The following is a 17825-nucleotide window of genomic DNA, read 5'->3' on the forward strand; positions in this document are numbered from 1 at the left end:
AGTCTGTATCATCCCATGGCAGGAAAAATGATGCACTGATGTGTTTCTGTGTGCTAGTGGAAGCCTTTGTGGCTTTCATCTCAGCATTATTCACCCACAGCAGCAACATTTAGCAACAAAGAGCTTCAGTCTCTTTATGTCAAGCTGACGATGACGTGCTGAAACCCGACATGACATATCAGCATCAGTCATCATTAACCTGAGCTCTGGGCCCAGATGTATCTCATGTTTTATGAATCCAACATCTTTAGTCTTTCCGGTTCATTTCTGAACTTCCTTTCATGCCCCACTCAACTCTTTTCTATTGCCAGTCAAGCAGATCCTGAAATGAAGTGAACTTTCTGGCCTTCTGAGCCCTGCTGGCTCCCGTGTGCCAACAGACAAGCGAGGAAGAAAAAGATTGAACACAAAGCAGATAATGTAAAGCAAATATTGTCACAGAGTCAGGCTGTTTGCCCCGGTGTTGGATCATCGTAGTGTGCACTGAGTCAGAACTCGTGCTGTCTGCTGATATAGTTGATGAGCATGCGGGAAAAGCGTGTTTTAACCACATGAGAGCATCACTACGTAGATGAAAGACTTCCTGTTTCGTGTTTTTCCGTGGTGGACTCCTCCTCCACCGCCTCCCTACATGAGCTGCCTCAGACCGACTTCAAGGGCTAAAACACCAGTGTGTCCACGCTTTAGCACATTCCAACATCTATACTGTAAACTGACCTGTAATGTCATGTTTTTGTCTTTGTTGACAATTTGTTGAAAAAATGACAAAGTATCCAGCTTCCTGCAAGATGTCGATGTCAAACTGCTGCTTTCTCTGTCAGATTCAACTGTAAAACCATAGAAAGCTGAGCTGGTTCGGCATTCCTGCCTTCCATTCCCAAGGTTGTCTGTGTGCCATGTCGTTACTAATCAGGAAGTCTGCTAACTTTCTGTATGTTTGGTGAATTATTTTGTTAATAAAGGCAATGTTTATATTGTTAAAGCTCTGGCTTTATTCATCTTAAACTTAAACATATAAGAAAAATCTGACATTTACATGTTTACAAGTTTTCTGAGCCACTTCTGTTCTCCCAGACTGAAGCAGCTTCAGAAAAAAAATGCACAATAAATAAAAAAGTGTGCACTTAACATCAGTAATATTTATTTAAAAAAAACAACAACATTGCAGCCTTTTGGAAGAACGTGCAGGAACATGCGGCAGAGCTCCCATGCTCGGGTCGCCTGTGGAGAAAACCAGAGCCCAGCTTGCTTTGATGAGGGTGGGGTGGGGGGTGGGGGGGGTGTCACGGAGCTGCAGTCCCGCTGAGCAGCACGGACATCTGCTGATCAGACACACTCTCCTGCAGAGTCACAGCCATCGCCCGGCTCAGGTAGACGGCCAGGATGTGTTTGCACTGCCGGAAAAGATCGCAGACAGATTAAACACACGTGGCCCAGCATGATTGGGGGTGTAAAGCTGCAATTACCTCCACTAAATCCAGCTCACAGATCTCATCAGGGACATTCTTACCTGGCGGAAACAGTCCTCTTACAAATCCTCACTCACTCTGGTTCGTTTAAACATTTCCATCAAACTATGCAGATGCAGACACACGAGCTCGTTTTCTGCTTCTTTAGACTTATTTTTAGCATTTAACCCTCAACAGCTCATCTTAAATGCATAAACTCTTTACTTTTCTTAAAAGAAGGTCTTTTTTTTGTTCACCTTGTTCTGGGATTTTATGGGGACCTCTGGAAGTAAGGCTCATGGGGAGTCTCCATGGTCTGCTGCAGCTTTCAGTTTCTCACACGGATTTAGCAGCAACCTCCAGGGAGGCAGAGCTCCCTGCTAGTTAGAAATAGCTGAAGCCGCTTGCTTCAGAATATTTGGGAAAGCACCAGAGGGAGAAACACCCATCAGTGGTCTGACATTAAAAAAAAAAAACACGCCCTCAACATCTCCACACAAACACTCCTTTGCTTTGACAAACAATCTACTGGCAAGATAGCAGCTAAAAGATGATTGTTTATAAGTTTTAGACTAAAAATGGGCATATGACCTAAAAAAGTTGCAAACTCATCTATAAAAAAATAATCCAAAGAGAAAAAAGGTAATGTTTTATTTACAAAACAAATCTTAATTGTGAATTTATGACGGATTGGGATGAAATGAAAGTCAGATGTGTTCAGTGTCTCATCGTCCTCTCACTGGAGGGTGTGGAACCTTTTTAATCCAAAGCACATGGATCCAAATTCATCTGAATTTAACGTGTTCAGAACAAAGCTGTGACATTTCTGAGAGTTAAAGACCCACTCGGATAAAACTATGGGTTTTTGGTGTTGTGTTCTTGTGCCGTTTTCCGGATGATAAAGGACATATATTGGAAAAAACTAAACTTAAATTTGCATTTCTGAGAATTTCTTTATTTAAATCATTGTAAAGCAGGAGAGACAAAAAAGGTCATTCAAAAAAGAGCTTATTTGTGATGTAAAAAAAACATTGGGCGGGTCTTAAGCTTCCTGCTCCACTCCACTCAGATGCATCTCCTTACAGACAAATAGATTCATGTACGTCTCTGTTTCCTCGTCTGATCGGGAATCTGGATCAGAACTGTATGGCTCCAATTCTGCACGCCATTTTTGTTGAGGGGCTGTAAGCTAGCAGTACAGCGCTCTCATGTGTGACGGGAAGGGGGGATGGAGTAGCACCACTCCAACGGTTCCCCCCACAACTCGGAGGAGAGGTTTTGATAAACAACTGACGCTCTGCAGAAACTATGTCTTACAAAACGAAACAGGTTTATTGATTTTGGCTAAAAATGGCATCATCATAATTCAAAGACCACTGGGAACGCTTTGACAATAGATCAAAAGATGATCGGAGTGGGTCTTTAGGACCAGCAGACTTTGGAAATCTTCAGGCATTCAAACATTTACTGCCAAATTTAAGACTGAACAGGGAACAGTGATCGGTGAAGGTCCGCTTCTAAAATGAATAAAAGAGAAGAACACTGAGATCATGAGGCAAGATAGGTCCATATAAGAGCTGCTCACTCTGGAGGAAAGACTAGAAGAAACATTTAACTGTGAAACACGATGGCAGCGCCATCATGATCAGGACTCATTTTAATTCAGCCTAAAATGCAGTTCTCACAGACCAAATGATAACTGAATTTTTTTTAATCTATTTAAGGAATTCAAACAAAACATTTAAAGGAATCTTTTTAAAAACCTGGAGAAACCAGGTCTCTAGTCTCCAACCCTGGTCGGTGTAATCAGGCTTTCTGATTTATGTGACATTTGAGAAAGAAGATTTGTTGAGAAATACGACAGGATCCAGATTCCTCAATCTAAAATGTCTTCAATAGTTACGACACTGAACGCTGTTTAACCCTGTTAACAGCTGGCCTGTTTTTTTTAGAACCAAAGTCTCTTCTGGACAACGAGGCTTAGTTTGATTGGTCATAGAACGGTACAAAAATGTCACAGTCTCGTTTCATGTGGCTCTTCTCACACTGAGGTCATGAAAGCAGGCCGAAGGAAATGGAAATGTCATGCAGTTACAACAGCTGCTCCTCTGGAGACAAAGCTGGGGATCTGTTTTTATAAAAAAAAAAGATCGAGCGAAACTGGGGAGTTTCTGACTTTCTTCTACTGAAGAACACCAACCTAACATTTTAATTGTTTTATTTTTTGCCAGAATCACTGGTTCAGAATCAAGCGGCTCAAACCCAACTTAAAGAGAAATATTCAGTTGCTTCAATACAGAATGCTGCTGCTCAGGTCCTGAATAAAACCAGGAAGTAAAACATCAGTCTTGTCTTTGAGGCTCTGCAATGTCTTCCTGTGCAGGTCTGCTTCACCCTGAAATGTCTAGATAATGCTCTGATATACAGTACAGACTGAGAGTTTGGACACACCTTCTCATTTAAATAAATGGGAAGGTGTGTCCAAACTTTTGGTCTGTACTGTATTAAATTACACTTAAAAGCCTTTTTTTAATTTTTTTTTTAAAACAACAGTGCGCCTTATAATCCGGAGTTCTTTATGTAAGGGATAATGGCCGACAAAGTGTGCATTATCAGAAATCAACACATGTTGTGTAAGCCTGAACCATCCAACGCGAAGCAGAGGATGGTTGTTTTTCGCAAAGTGCCTTAAATATGGATTAATTCTGGTTGTGTTTACTGATGTTGTTGGGATTCTAAGAGCTACACGGCGCTCTGTCAAAATGTCAGTCTGTTTTTTTATGAGTTGCAAACAGGGTTGGTCAGTACGCTAATGTAGCGGTGTTGGACTGTTTTTTTTTTTGTGTGTTACTTAACAAGGTTTAGGATTGAGCGTAGTCACAGTAAGGTTTATTTTAGCGTTAACAGTCTGTTACGTGGCCTAAACAAGGTTGGAAGTTACAGGTATTGTGAAAATGCTAACACGGCAAACGGGTTCGAGAGTCTGACTCTTTTGTCTTGCTTAATGCGCCTTATATATGAAAATAGAGCACTCACAGTCAGTGCACTTAATAATCCGGTGCGCCCTATAGGGCGGAAACCATGGTAGATACATGCGTGTTGGCTATTATTATATTCAGAGTGCTGAAGTCACTTATTAATTAATGATAATAATAATAATACATTTGATTTAGAATACACTTTACATTTTGGGGGAAAAATCTCAAAGCGTTACAAAATAAAACAGGAATAACAATAGTTATTAAATAAGATGGAAGAAAAACAACAACAGTCCTAAAAAGAATTATTAAAAAAGAATGTCTTTAAGCCTTTTTTAAAGGTGTCAAGGCTTTGTGGGGCTTTGAGGCAGTCTGGAAGGTTGTTCCGGAGCTCTGTATTCCTAATTTAAGTTTTTTAATTCCGTCCATCTATTTTCCAAAGCCACTTTATCCCTTTTTGGCGTCACTGGGTTGCTGGAGCCTATCCCAGCCACTGTTGGGCCTAGCTGGGAAACACCCTGGGCAGGTCATCAGTCTGTTGTAGGACAGGTTTGTTATCCTAACTGAAGTTTATGGGAGCTAGAGTTTAGAAATGTTTCATTGGAGGTTAGAACAGCACTCAATTCTTTGGCATGACACAAAAACTGTAGAGGTGGATCTCGTCCCACATTCTAGAGAAACAAAGCAATACTGAGATCTTTTTAGGTGTTTTCTGGAGCTTAAAGAAGTTTGACAGTCACTTTGCATTTCCTTGTTTATCAGATGTTCCACCAACAATGACTTTGGTCGCGCTTGTGTGAGACTCACCAAGAGGCCTTCGGTTCTCCGCAGAACGGTGTAACTGAACGCCGGGCACGGGCAGTAGTGACAGGACAGGAGGCACACGTACAGGCGTCCCGAGCCTCCCAGCACCTGCAGAACAGTTAGGTTAACTTTTCTTTAGTTAGGTCAAAAAGGGCTTTTAAAAATATTCCTATCAAAAAAAAATTCTGTTAGTGTAACTTTCACTTCCTGCAACAGGAAGTGACAGCAAAGCTGCATAGAAGAACAATGGCAGAACAAAGACCAATAGCTTATAGAGACAAAAAGCATTTGAGGGAAAATAAATCTACTGATGTGCATCAAACTCTGAACTCTTCTCAAAAACCCAAATATAAAGCAAACCCAAAAGCAAAGAAGGCTCCTCAAATGAACACTGGAGACTGGATTCAGAAAGGAGCCGTTTCCCATTGACTCTCATGTTAGAGGGCCTTTACTTTACAAAATTAACTTTTTTGAGCTTTTAATTATTATAATGTTCATTCCTCACAAAAAACAACCCCAAAGCAGTATTTTGATCTGTTCACACATTTCTGTGTTCCTCTAAAACTCTGTTCTCTGAGCACAAACCCTTCCCAATCCATAAAAACAAGTGGGTTCTCACATTGTGATGTAGATCAGTGACAACAGCCCCTATCAGGAAGAGTCTGTGGTGCCAGCACCCACTTTTTCCATGGAGCTAATGGTGATCGGCTAAAATGCTTTCATATTCTATGCACAATCTGCACATATTCGGATGTTGTTTGTTTTCGTGTGAGAAATGCAGACACGCTGCCGAGGCCGACTTTAGGATGATGTCATGAAATGGGCGGCACCCACAGGGAGTGAAAGGCGGTGCCTCAGAGATTCAGTCGTCCTCCTTCCGGGTAAGAAACTGACCATGAAAATAACAAATGTTTCCTTCAAAAAATTGTTCTTGTGTGTCAAAGGTAATGAAACCTCATTATTTTGTTGGACAATCTAAACTTCAGTCTATGAAGCACTTTAGACTTCATATTGGCTGCTCCTATAGGTCAGGGGTGAGTAAACGTTTTGGCCCGTGGGCCATAAAGGGTTCTAAAATTGGATAGAAGGGCCGGACCAGGAGCAGATGCGTAAATAATTCACCAATTATAGTGTTCTGTTTTAAAATATATATTTTAAACAGAACACTATTATTTTAAAAGTGGCTTTTGTTCTCATTTTAGCCAATTGCACCGTTTGATGTATTGTGTGTCTCTTTCGGCTTTTCCCATCAGGGGTCGCCACAGCGAACAAGTCGCATGGTAAACTTGGCAATGTTTTACGCCGGATGCCCTTCCTGACGCAACCTTCTCAAACCGGGCTTGGAACCGGCACAGAGGTGGAGAAGGGAACAGGGAGCAGCCCGGAGTCGAACCCTGGTTTCACGGACGGAAGGCGCCGCAAACCAGCACGAGCTAAACCGGCTCCCTCAATTGCACCGTTTGATGTACCTCGTGTAAAACCCAAACTTAGAGAAATGCTGCGTTCATGTGGCGTTTGTATGATAGGAAGAATGAAAAACAACAAATATTCCAATTCCACATGGATTCTAAAGCAGGGCCCCAAACTTTTTCTTTGAGGGCCACAAAACTTTCTTCTTTCTCTAATGTGTCCAACTTCTTTTGTCTTTTATTGTGAAGCAGTTTGGTACCCTGAAGGAGTCGTTAAGTGCTATACGAATAAAGTTCCATTCATTCATTCATTTATTTCTGAAGTAAAAAAAAAAAACTGTGAATTTCAAAGAAAAAAAGTCCGGAAAAAATACTAATACATTTCAAAAATATAACCCATAAATAGTCGCGCTTCTCACCTCATCGTCCGTTTGAAACTTTTTGGGCTGCAGGTCCTCACACATCTCACATTTTGCGCTAAACTTCACAAATAGAACTGAGCAGCTGCGCTGCGTCCTACACGTCTGTTTCTCATCCAGCGATCATGAAAAAAAGTCAAATTCTTCTGTCTTCTGCTGCAGCTGGACATATATCTGCATCACCTTTCACCAGTACAGTATTCCCTCACTTATAGCAGGAGTTACGTTCTAAGAGTAACGAGTGATCGGTGAAATCCACAGAGTAGGATTACAGATGTTTTATGGCAGTAAAACTCCTCGCTGCCTAAATACACTTTTCTCAGACAGACATGAACATTTTCACACTTTTCTCTTCTTTAAACTCTTGAAGTTCAAACCTTTTACAAAAATTAAAAGTCCAGGATTACAGAATGAAAACAAGGATCTGATCGCACTCAAAGATATCCAGCCAATCATAATATAGAACAGGGTGCGTAGCTTTTTGTCAGATCGGGGCATAGACTACAGAAGGGTGAATAAAATTTTACTTCCTATGTGGGTCTCCATCGCGGGTGTCAGATTGAGAAAAAAAAATCATGCGTCTCTGATATTGTTCAGGGGGCCGGACCAAACATGGAGCGGGCCGATCAGGCCCGAGGGCCGTAGGTCGCCCAATCCTGCTACAGAGGTTGTGTGTGTATAACTATGGGCTTTTTATTTATTTATTTAGTTGAAACAGAAATGTTTCAAGGCTTAGGCACAGGTGGTACATATTTGTTATAAGATTAATAAAGATGAGTCAACAGAAACTGACCTTGTTAAGCTCTAAACCACCTAGTGGTTACATCCTGAACTCCAGTTACTTTCATGTTAATCCACGGGAGGTGATGGATTTAATTCTATTTATTTAGACAAAGTAATTTTACATCATATCGTTATTTCTTAAATTACACATTTCTATTTTATTTTTTAATGACCACACATTTCTGAAAGAGTTCTAAATTAAACATATAAAAACATTAAGACAGAGCACTAAGGGCAAACTTTTTCCTGAAATGTAGGAAACCTCATAGCATTGTAATTAAAATGATCATTCATTGTGATTTAAACATTTGGTCATTGTTCAGCAGCATTGAAACTGATCTTTGAATCAACACAGCAACACACTGGTAACTAGCTGGGAGACTTCCGCCAAAGCTCTGGGATATTTCCTCAAGATGTTTTTTGGTTCTGGCAGCCCTCACTGGACTTATTTTAGCTCTGTTCTTGAAACACTTAGACCTGAGGATGATGCCGTCCCTGGAGTTTAGTGTGTTGATTATCTTTGCTCATGTTCCCTACGGTCTTGCAGAGGGAATCAAACTATCTGCGGTGATGGCGATGTGTCACTACATCACAACCTTTGCCCAGTCATTCAGATCCTCATGCAGCAAACACTAATTACATTATTTTGCCTTCATGAATGAGATGTGCATTTACCTTTTGGTCTCTGAGTTTTGAGTTTCCCACCTAACTTTGAAATATTTCAAACAGGTGCTGCCAAAACACCTTAAAGTACCGTAACTGAAGAAATGAGTGCAAATTAACACTTCGCCGCAGCCCCACAGCTATTAAAAGCAAAACGGCTCAACATCTCAAAATGACACAAAAGCGCCGAGCTGCAGCCTGAAAGAACAAATCCTTTTCCAGTTTCAGACCGTTTTAGGAACCAAGAGCTCTTGACCCAAGAACCAGAAAATAAAATTAAACTACATTACACCAAGGAGCTGGTACATTTACTCCTTAAGAGTCAAAACTAAAAACATTGACACAATTTTTGTCTTGAGGGAGTAAGACTGAATTAGGAAAAGCCAAAACATATTGCTACTAACAGTAAATTAGGTATATTGGGTTTTGACTTATTCTCCTATTTGGTCTGAATTTTAATGAAATATGTAAAAGTTTTCTTTGATATTATTAAGAATGAATGAGAAGAAACACCATTTTCATTAGTTTGATATTTTTACACCCAAAATTAAGACAATGATCAATATTTCAGAGGCGTGCCTAAACACCAGAGCCTGTAACGAAACAAGCTTTTATTTTGTAATTATTTATGTAACTTTCAATCCTTCAATGTTCAAAGGATCAGACTCATGTTTTCCTTCAAAGGGTTTCTTACTATAAGATAATTATGAAACTGCCTTTACTGAGCTTCTTGGTCATTTAGAGATGTGGATGCAGTTTTCTAAACATCCTAGAAGAGACGTCTGATGGCCTGATCCCATGAACCCTGATGTTCAGGATATTTGCATCACTGACGCTGTCTGCAGCTGACAGACAGTGATTTAAGCCTCCACCTCCTTCTCATGGTGACGGCTCCCCATTAACTGATGCCTCCCAGAGCTGGCTCCATCATTCTGCAGGGCTACGGTAAATTACCTCTCCATCTGACCTACCAGACAATAAACACCTCATTTGTTGTTCGCTGTAAATAAGGTCCAAATGAGACAATTATATCAGATCAGCACAGATTGATAAAGAGAAACGTTGAACATGAGGACAGAAGGGGCAGCACAGTGGTGACCAAGTTGAACCAGTCTGAGCTCAACTTTTTAGAAGCCAGCTCCATTAAAAACCCACTCACACTCGGGTCCTTTTTGTTTCTTTCGGGCTCACAGAAAATGCCCCTTTGCTGCTGCTCTTACCGTAAAACCCAAGAAGACATGAAAGGACTTTTTCCAGAAACATCTTTCTCCTGTAACCATGACAGATGAACTTCTGGCTCTGAGCTTATCAAGTCCAGTTCTCCTGGGAATTCTGCTTTATAATGAATCAGAGTCGCTGGAGCTGGGACAGTTTTCTGCTCGCCGCCTCCACGCCACGGAGGCCATGAATCCCTGCTCAGCTCCGGGAACTCAAAGAGACACCAAAAAGCTGCACGTCTGCATCTGCAGTCATGACGCGCACGACCTGAGGGGCCGATTTCAGAATAAAAAAACCTTTGTGTTACATAGACTTTGCTTGAATCTAAATCAGCAGAGGCAACATGCTTTAAAAATGAACAATAAATGGTTTCTCTGTGACATCATACTGTTTTTAGGATCTGTTAAGCTACATTCACATTGACCACTTCCAATGAAAAGTCGACATAAATGTGCGTTTCGGGCTTCCACATTCAAAACTCCTGCGTTCACATGTGGCTACACAATTTCTACGACCATTTTCTTTGAAAAGGAGCATACAAAATGTGCGACCATCTCTATCATTCCAAAAGGTAATTAAAAGAATTACCCAGACAGGTGATGCTCCTACTCCATGTGTTTAATTTGATTTTATTTATTTAGGACTCTGAGACAGATTCTTCTGCTCCCTAAAAGTGCATCACTCCTTATGTAAAGGTCAGAGACTGTTTATAATGAGGTAAAGTAGAAACTCACAGCAGCCAAATGCCAAGTTCTCATGAGTTATTCAAAACCATGATAACATGAGTAACACAACTTTCTGTAATGAGAAAAACGTGGACAGAAATGACTAATTAGCTGAATGCTGAGCTCATGTAAATCACTGCTTTTTTCTTCTTCCCATGTATACGGATATTTCAGCTCTTGACTCATTTCATTATTTAAAAATATGAGCAAAAGCTCCTGAAAATGCCACATCCCACTTTATTACCAGGAGCTCTTTGCAAGTCTGTGAGATCACATCCTGCCTGAAGTCAGTCTACTTTCAGCTAAAAACTTCTCCTGGAGACCAAATCTAAAAGATCACAGCTGTCACGAAACAGGCATATCTCTGAGAATCTCTTCGTCTGAAGATGCATCATTTTGAACTATTCTACAGCCCCTGTAAGCTGAAACTCTGCTTTCTTAATTTACACTCAGGAATTTAGAATGAAATTCAGACATTTAGGACTTAGTGTTAAAGCATTGTTGTCATTTTTATGCTGAAGCAAATTGAAAAGAATAGATCTTCATGGGAATGGACAAACCTTCCCATCTATCCTTAAACAACCTTGCAATAACCTTACAATAAAGTGGAGGAAATGAATGATTTTCACAAGTTTGTCCACTTAGAAAGAAATTCACAGTCTAGGGAGTAATTCAGTGTAGAACTGCCACTGCGGCGACCTTAAGGGACATTAAGAAAGTGGAAAGTACTATTGCTGTCTGTGTGGTAAGTCTATTGTGAAGCATTTGTAAGGCTGATGGAAGTTGTATGCACTTGTGACATTTGGGTGATGCTGTATACGGTGCCCTTACACCACATTCAGGCCATTAACAAGGTGCACATATAGCGGTAGTCTCCTTACTGACTGCACACATATGCTGCACATACAAGGTGTGCCTATTAGGATGACCAAATAAGCTACACTCTGATTTCTAGTTTGTCTTCATTTCCAACAGTCATGCAAGGAACACACATTCATCACTTGAACAGCCCTAATAGGTGCCTTCTGCAGTCCACTGTTTTTTTTTTGTTTTTTTCTTGGGGGGGGGGGGGTTGTTAGAAAAAAAAAAAGGAAAATCAGTACAGCACGGCTTCATCTCACCCACTTCGCCCCTACTTCCCCTTGTGTCGATCGCAGAAAAAAATGTGCATGAACATTTTCATTCTGTGTTCACTGAATGGTCTATGACCCTAAAATGTCGTGAGGCTCACCTGCATGTCCCGTACAATTTGGACATTTTTCACCTGCAGACAGCCCCATATCCACCTGTAAGTGCACTTATGACTAAGGTGTAAGGCTAAGACGTTCATGACTTCAGCATAAGAATTGACTGAACAGAAGAAGAAAAAAAAGAATTCCGGAGGTGAGTAAAAAGAGAATGCAGGATCGTCTCTGTTTTGTCAGAAAACATCTTGGTGATCTCAAACACTTTTGAACTGACAAGACTGAAGGTGAGCTCCTTGGAAGGTCTCTTTTCAGATAATATGAAAGTAAATAGATGAAAGCAACATTTGACGGGATGAAACTCATGCCAACAGTCACACATGACGGTGGTACTGAGGGAGATTCTGTGGGTGCTCAGCTCCTCTAGGACCTGAAAGACTTCCTGATCGGTTTCTGACTTTAAGCTGAAGCACACATAGGTTCTGCAGCCGGACAGTGATCCAAAACTCAGCAGGTCCACCTCTGAAAGACCTACGATGAACAAAATGAAGACCTGGGAGGAGCCCGGATGGTCAAAGTCCTGACCTCAAAAGGTGAGACCAAAAGGCATGTGACCATGTGGTTCAATTACCTCCATTCTGTAAAAAATGTGCTGCAACAGACTCATACCCATGTTTAGTTTGTAGTTTTCCCTCCGGTGAATGGCTTTGAAGGCACTGGAGAAATCAAAGACCAGGATCCACACAGGCCTTGAAGCTGTCTTCTTTCACATGTCCACAATAAAACATCCTTCTGTCACACTCCAGACTTCTCATCTAAAGTCTACAAAGACTATGAGCAAAAAAAACAACCCATTTGGATCCCGCTGTATCAACACAGGCCGAGTGGAAAAAGCCTGAGCGTTGTGTAAATCCTCCCAGCGTGCAGGTGAACAGCCTTGAAGTGAATGAGGTGAAACAATTCCAGCTCAAAGGCTGAGGGGAAAGTGGCTCCTGTTTAGTTTCATTGTCATTCAGAAAAATATTTTTAAAGGAGACTTAAGGAGTTTACAGGAAATTTGGGGCACAGCGACCACGGCCTTCTTTCTCCACCACAAACAAAGCTACGCCTGCTGAGAATAAAGTCTAATTCTAAGGGCAGCATTACTGCACAGTCAGGGTAGATGATTGCTTTGTCTTTTCTTACAAAGGACAAAGCAATCATCAAACAAAGCAATACTGAAGCCTCACTGTAGAAGCTTCAGTATATGCAGTAGTGGAGAGTGGACAAACCTGTGAAGCGACACTTTATAAGACACAGTCTGTCACCCAGAACCTGTGAAGAGGTACCGTCTCAGCTACATGCACCATATATGAGTTGACCCATTCGGGTGCTGTGAGAGGAGGGTCGTAGAAGGGAGTTGCCGCATCTCAAGACACGTTCACAACACCCTCCTGCAACCCACGTTCAAATGACCACTTTCAAAGAAAAGTGTATATAAATGCGTAAAGTTGCGTTTTTGGCTTCTGCCTTCAAAACTCTTGCGTTCACACGTCCCTATGCACATTTCTACAGCTGTTTTCATGCTCTGCATACAAAACACTCATCCATTTAATGCATGTGGAAAGTTAAACCAGGTTGTACTTAAACCAATCAGGGACTTGGATTTGGTAGTGACGTATGGATGGCGTCCCTTAGAACTCACAGAAGTGCAAAGCGTTTGAACAATGAGATCCCCCCTGAAATGTTTTCTACGTGGCACGGTGGAGGAGGAGCCATCATGGTCTAGGGTGCTTTTTCCTTCAGTGAAACAATGGAGCTTCAGGTTGTGCGAGGGCGTCAAGATGCTGCAGGGGGCATTTCTCATCTGTGATGACGACTGGGTTTTTCAACAGTCCGCAACTCTCGCCTAACAAAGGTGTCATGTCTCATCAGTCTTATTATGTTATATATAGTTATGTCCTGAGTTGGTCAATGTCTGTCATCTGTGTTGTCTCGTGTTGCAATTCTTGTTTTATTTTGAAAAACTAACTTTCCTCTAATTTCAGGCCTTGTTACTTCCTGCCCTTGTGTGTTTCCTTACAGGTGTGACTGTCTAATCCTCCCTATTTGTTTCCACCTGTGATTCCCTCCCTCATGTCTTAAATAGTCTGAGTCTCCATTTGTCCCGTACCAATGTGTTTGGTCTTATCCTGTGCCACAGCAAAAGCCATTATCTAAGATTAAAAGCTCTAAACTCTGCATCTGAGTCCAGCCCTGAGTTCTGTCCTGACAAAGGACTTTACCAGGAGGACAACCGCCCTCTATTGGACCATCCTGCATGTTCTCCTGATTCTAATCTAACTGAGAACATTTGGGTATGGATGGTAAGAGAAGTTTACAAAAATGGATATCAGATCCAGACAGTGGTTACAAGGCCTGCATAATTAATCCCAAATATATTGTTACCGCGATTTCAAGCTGTGCAATATCCATATCGCAAAAGTCAGCGAAAATCGCAATAAATGGGAAACCTTCAATGTGCTAAAACAATCTTATGGCAACCTAAACTATTTAATGAATTGAATAAATCCCTTTATGCATTTGACCAATCAGATGGAGCTCTTATGTTAGATGTTGCCCTCCTAATTAGACGAGGGTAATCTGGACAATACTTTAAGGTATTTTGACCCTTATTTAAATTAAAATTTTGCAGTGAAATGGAAAAGTTTTTGCTGGTTGTTCATTTATCGCAAGTTATATATATCATCATCGGAACATTGATCACTAATATCGCATATCGCAAGTTTTCCTCATTTCGTGCAGCCCTAGTGGCTACCTTTCATGAAGTCATCTTCACCACTTGGCACAACTTTCCCAAAAGCCTTTTAGAAGCACATGCATCAAGCATGCCAAAACAACCTTTTGAGGTGTTCAACAAGAAGGGTGGAGCTACTCATTTCTGAGTGTTTTGTTTGGACCCTTTAATTTTTGGTTTGAGGACGTAATAAGGCTTTTTAGTGCTATGGTCCTAAACTTTTGATCAGCTGATGAACAGTTAAACTGTTGTCTGCTCCAAATGTTTGGCCTTTTGTTCCCATTTCTTCTTCTTCTTTGTGTGTTTTGAAGCTCAGCTTAGAACCCTGTAAAAATCTACCCATGAAAAATGAAAATTCATGCATTTTTTTAACTGGTCTTAAGATTTTGATCAGGAGTGTATAAACAGATAGGCACACAGATGCAGGCACTTGTGACCTCTGAACAAAGATGCAGCCTGTATCTGAACCACAGAACGCTGGACTGAATTTATACCAAACTTTTTTTTGGTCACATTGATAAATGAAAGTTTTTGTACTAAGAAGGTTAAAGATCCTAAAAGATGTCAGTTGTGTGGCTGACTGCCCTCATTTTTTCTTTCTTAACCCTTGTGCTATCTTAGATGACCCCACCCTTACATTGACGTGTTCTCCCTACCATGACAAAGGTGGATGAAGGTGGAAAGATTTCATGTAATCCATGGACACCAGTGAAGATCACAAATCATTGAAGAAAAAAGGTTCAGAGCACTGTCTAGTGAGTCTAGATGACCCAACTCCCAACGTTAAAGTGCCTAGGATAGCACAAGTGTTACGAAACTCAATGAAAGAACTACACCGATCCCCATAGCAACCAATGTTGTTTGTGCCAAATGTTAGAAAGTTTCACCAAAACACTGACAGAGAAAAAGGTTTTTTTTAATCACCTGTGTCTAAGATGACAAAAAAAATAACAACAATCTGCATAATCCATTCATTTTGCGCTGCTTTCATGCACATAATAATGCAGCTCATGCATGGTTGCTGTAAACAGACTGTAGTGAAAAGTGTTAATCCATCCACTTTGTAAGTCATTAGCACAGCGCAGACACACCTGGAAAGCCTTGCGACCACTCGGGGAAGATAGACAGGTGACGGAACGGTGGTCAACGAGGTCCAAGGCCGGTAACGCGCAGGAGCCGAAGACAAACTTCAACCTGGAGGATGAGTGGGAGGAAGCGTGAGAACCAACGCAGGAAGCTGGCGTGCACTGAAATAAAATCATATTCAGTAGTTTAAAATGAGTTTCAAACTCTGAGTGGTGGTACCACTGCAGCTTCAGAGCCTGATTCAGTTTGGATATTCAAGTTTAACAAAAAAAAAAAAATCTTTAAGCAATTGTTATCAGAGTATGTATCAGAGTATCGTGTAAAATTTGTTGATGTGCACCATTTGTTGCAAAATAATTTACAGTAAATGGCCTTTTCCCTGCACTGCTGTGATGATGCAAAACTTGTCAGGAGGGGAATTCTTGTATTATGATTCACTTTTACATCTTCAAGCATCCCTGCTGAGTGTTCTGTGTACATAACTGAATTATGATTTAAGAAACAGATCTCTGCGGTCCAGTTAATCAAAGCAGTGCAGAATTGGTTTCACTTAGATGCATTTCTTTATAATCAGATGAATTTGTAAGAAGAATTCTTGAAAAATAGGTTGTTGAGAACCCTAGTGTGATAAAACCTTAACCAGAAACTTCCTGATCAACAAACAGGATGTGATTGTGCTGACATAGACGGGGCACAACCTTTCCACACTAACCCAGACCGGTGAGTCTTAAGAAAAGGCATCATGGTTCTGTCTGACAACTCTTTCATTAGGGTGGAATTAGATGATAAAAAACCAGCCATCTGTGGTTTCTACACTTTCTAATGACCATGCAATGGTCAGACCTCTTTGCATTAGACATACCACAATGGATGACTAGTTTTATTGATACATTTAGAGTGCAATAAAAAGACAAGTGAAGGCGACCAGACAGGCTTACACACAACAGACATGGCGCCAGATAAAAAATAAAGCAGCAACACATCGAAGGCCTTCTTCTGCGGCGTTGTTCTCACATTGGAGGAAATTTTAAATAGAAACTGCTTTTTTAATCACACTAAATGATAACAATGACATGAATGGAAACTGAAATTTCAGACGGCTGTAAAAAAAAAACAAAAATAAAAACCATGAGCCATTAAAGGATAAGCACAGACTGAGAAAACAGGAGCAGAGATCTGATGAACAGACGTGAATGAATACGGAGAAAAAACCACTTACGCAATCAACAGGTCATCAGGAACTGCCGAGATAAAAGGATAACATTTTAAATGGAAATGATAACACTCAGAAAGCATCTGTCTTAGACTACTATGAAAACGTATGCCAAAATGCTACACGCAGCGTTTACCAAGGTTTAAGAAAAAAAGCTCAAATTTAATTGTCTGACATATTGATTTAGTTATTAGTCTTAAAATGGCCTTCAGCTGTTCGTTAGAATTATTAAAAGTTATCATTAGAAGAAAAACACAAACCATAATAAGCTTTTAGACATGATACAAGTTAAAAATGAATTATTCTGTTTATTTTGAAAAAATAAGACTTCTGTAGGTGTAAAAGATAGTTAAAAAATAAATAAAATGTAAGAATGCATTTCTTTTAAATAACATTTAGCACAAATTATATTCATATTTTGCATTATCAACTCTTAATAGGAAGCCTTGAGTTCTGTAAACACTCATTTACTGATTCCTGGAGTCTTTCCCGGTCTTTTACGTTGATGAAAGATCCAACAGCGCCCCCTAGCGTCCCAAAAGCAACATAGCTACACTGCTACAGCTACATACAAGAACTACATGATTTTGACTTTAAAAAATTCTTTGACGCTTATGCCCGAAGGTACTCCTACAAAAATAGTTTTAGTTGATAAAGTAAATCCACTTGGGTTTTTGTCTCTTCAGTAAATCAACGTTAAATTTATCTTTTTGAAACTACAGGGGTTCGCTTTACCCACAATGCATTTAGCAAACACAGAGTCAGTCAGCTGGATTTCTTTTCTTACTTCGAGATGTTTCGTGATATGTTTGCTGGATATCTCGAAAAAGTTGTTCGGCCACAGCGGGTAAAAACGATCGCATTTTGACTCACGGTGACGAAAGCTCCTCCAGAAGCCAATGAACGGCGACTAAAGCATTACAACTTCCGGTAAATCACCGCCGCCTTTCAAAATAAAACCTTATTTGCTTCCGCTTTACAAGTTTCCAAGAAGTCTGTGAAACAATGCGTTTGGTTAGTTGCTGTGCAGTTTGTGGTCGCTGTTTTAGCAAAGTGTTGAGGATTTTTCAGTTTTTTAATTTAACCTTTACTCAACCAGAAAAGCTATTAAGAATATGC

At 40.5% G+C, this 17825-nt stretch overlaps 1 protein-coding gene across 1 annotated transcript; it reads right to left on the reverse strand.

The window, feature by feature from the left end:
- Positions 1–1124: 1124 nt before the first annotated feature.
- On the reverse strand, positions 1125–17666 carry zswim7 (zinc finger SWIM-type containing 7). Its single transcript, XM_004076621.4, has 5 exons — positions 17494–17666; positions 16713–16734; positions 15499–15601; positions 5234–5338; positions 1125–1394 (listed from the first exon to the last, which is right to left on the reverse strand). Exons 1-5 carry the CDS (start codon positions 17567–17569, stop codon positions 1284–1286), a joined length of 417 nt encoding a protein of 138 aa, XP_004076669.1. The 5' UTR covers positions 17570–17666; the 3' UTR covers positions 1125–1283.
- Positions 17667–17825: the final 159 nt, after the last annotated feature.

This window comes from Oryzias latipes, chromosome 14 (assembly GCF_002234675.1).
Source record: "Oryzias latipes chromosome 14, ASM223467v1".
Classification (NCBI taxonomy): domain Eukaryota; kingdom Metazoa; phylum Chordata; class Actinopteri; order Beloniformes; family Adrianichthyidae; genus Oryzias; species Oryzias latipes.

Excerpts from the sequence above, each read along its gene's own strand:
- zswim7 (XM_004076621.4), bottom strand. The coding sequence starts at position 17,569 with ATGCGATCGTTTTTACCCGCTGTGGCCGAACAACTTTTTCGAGATATC. Across the intron at positions 15,602-16,712 it reads CCTGATGACCTGTTGATTGC|GTTGAAGTTTGTCTTCGGCT; the intron begins GTAAGTGGTTTT and ends CTCATCCTCCAG. Across the intron at positions 1,395-5,233 it reads GGAGAACCGAAGGCCTCTTG|TGCAAACACATCCTGGCCGT; the intron begins GTGAGTCTCACA and ends CTTTTCCGGCAG.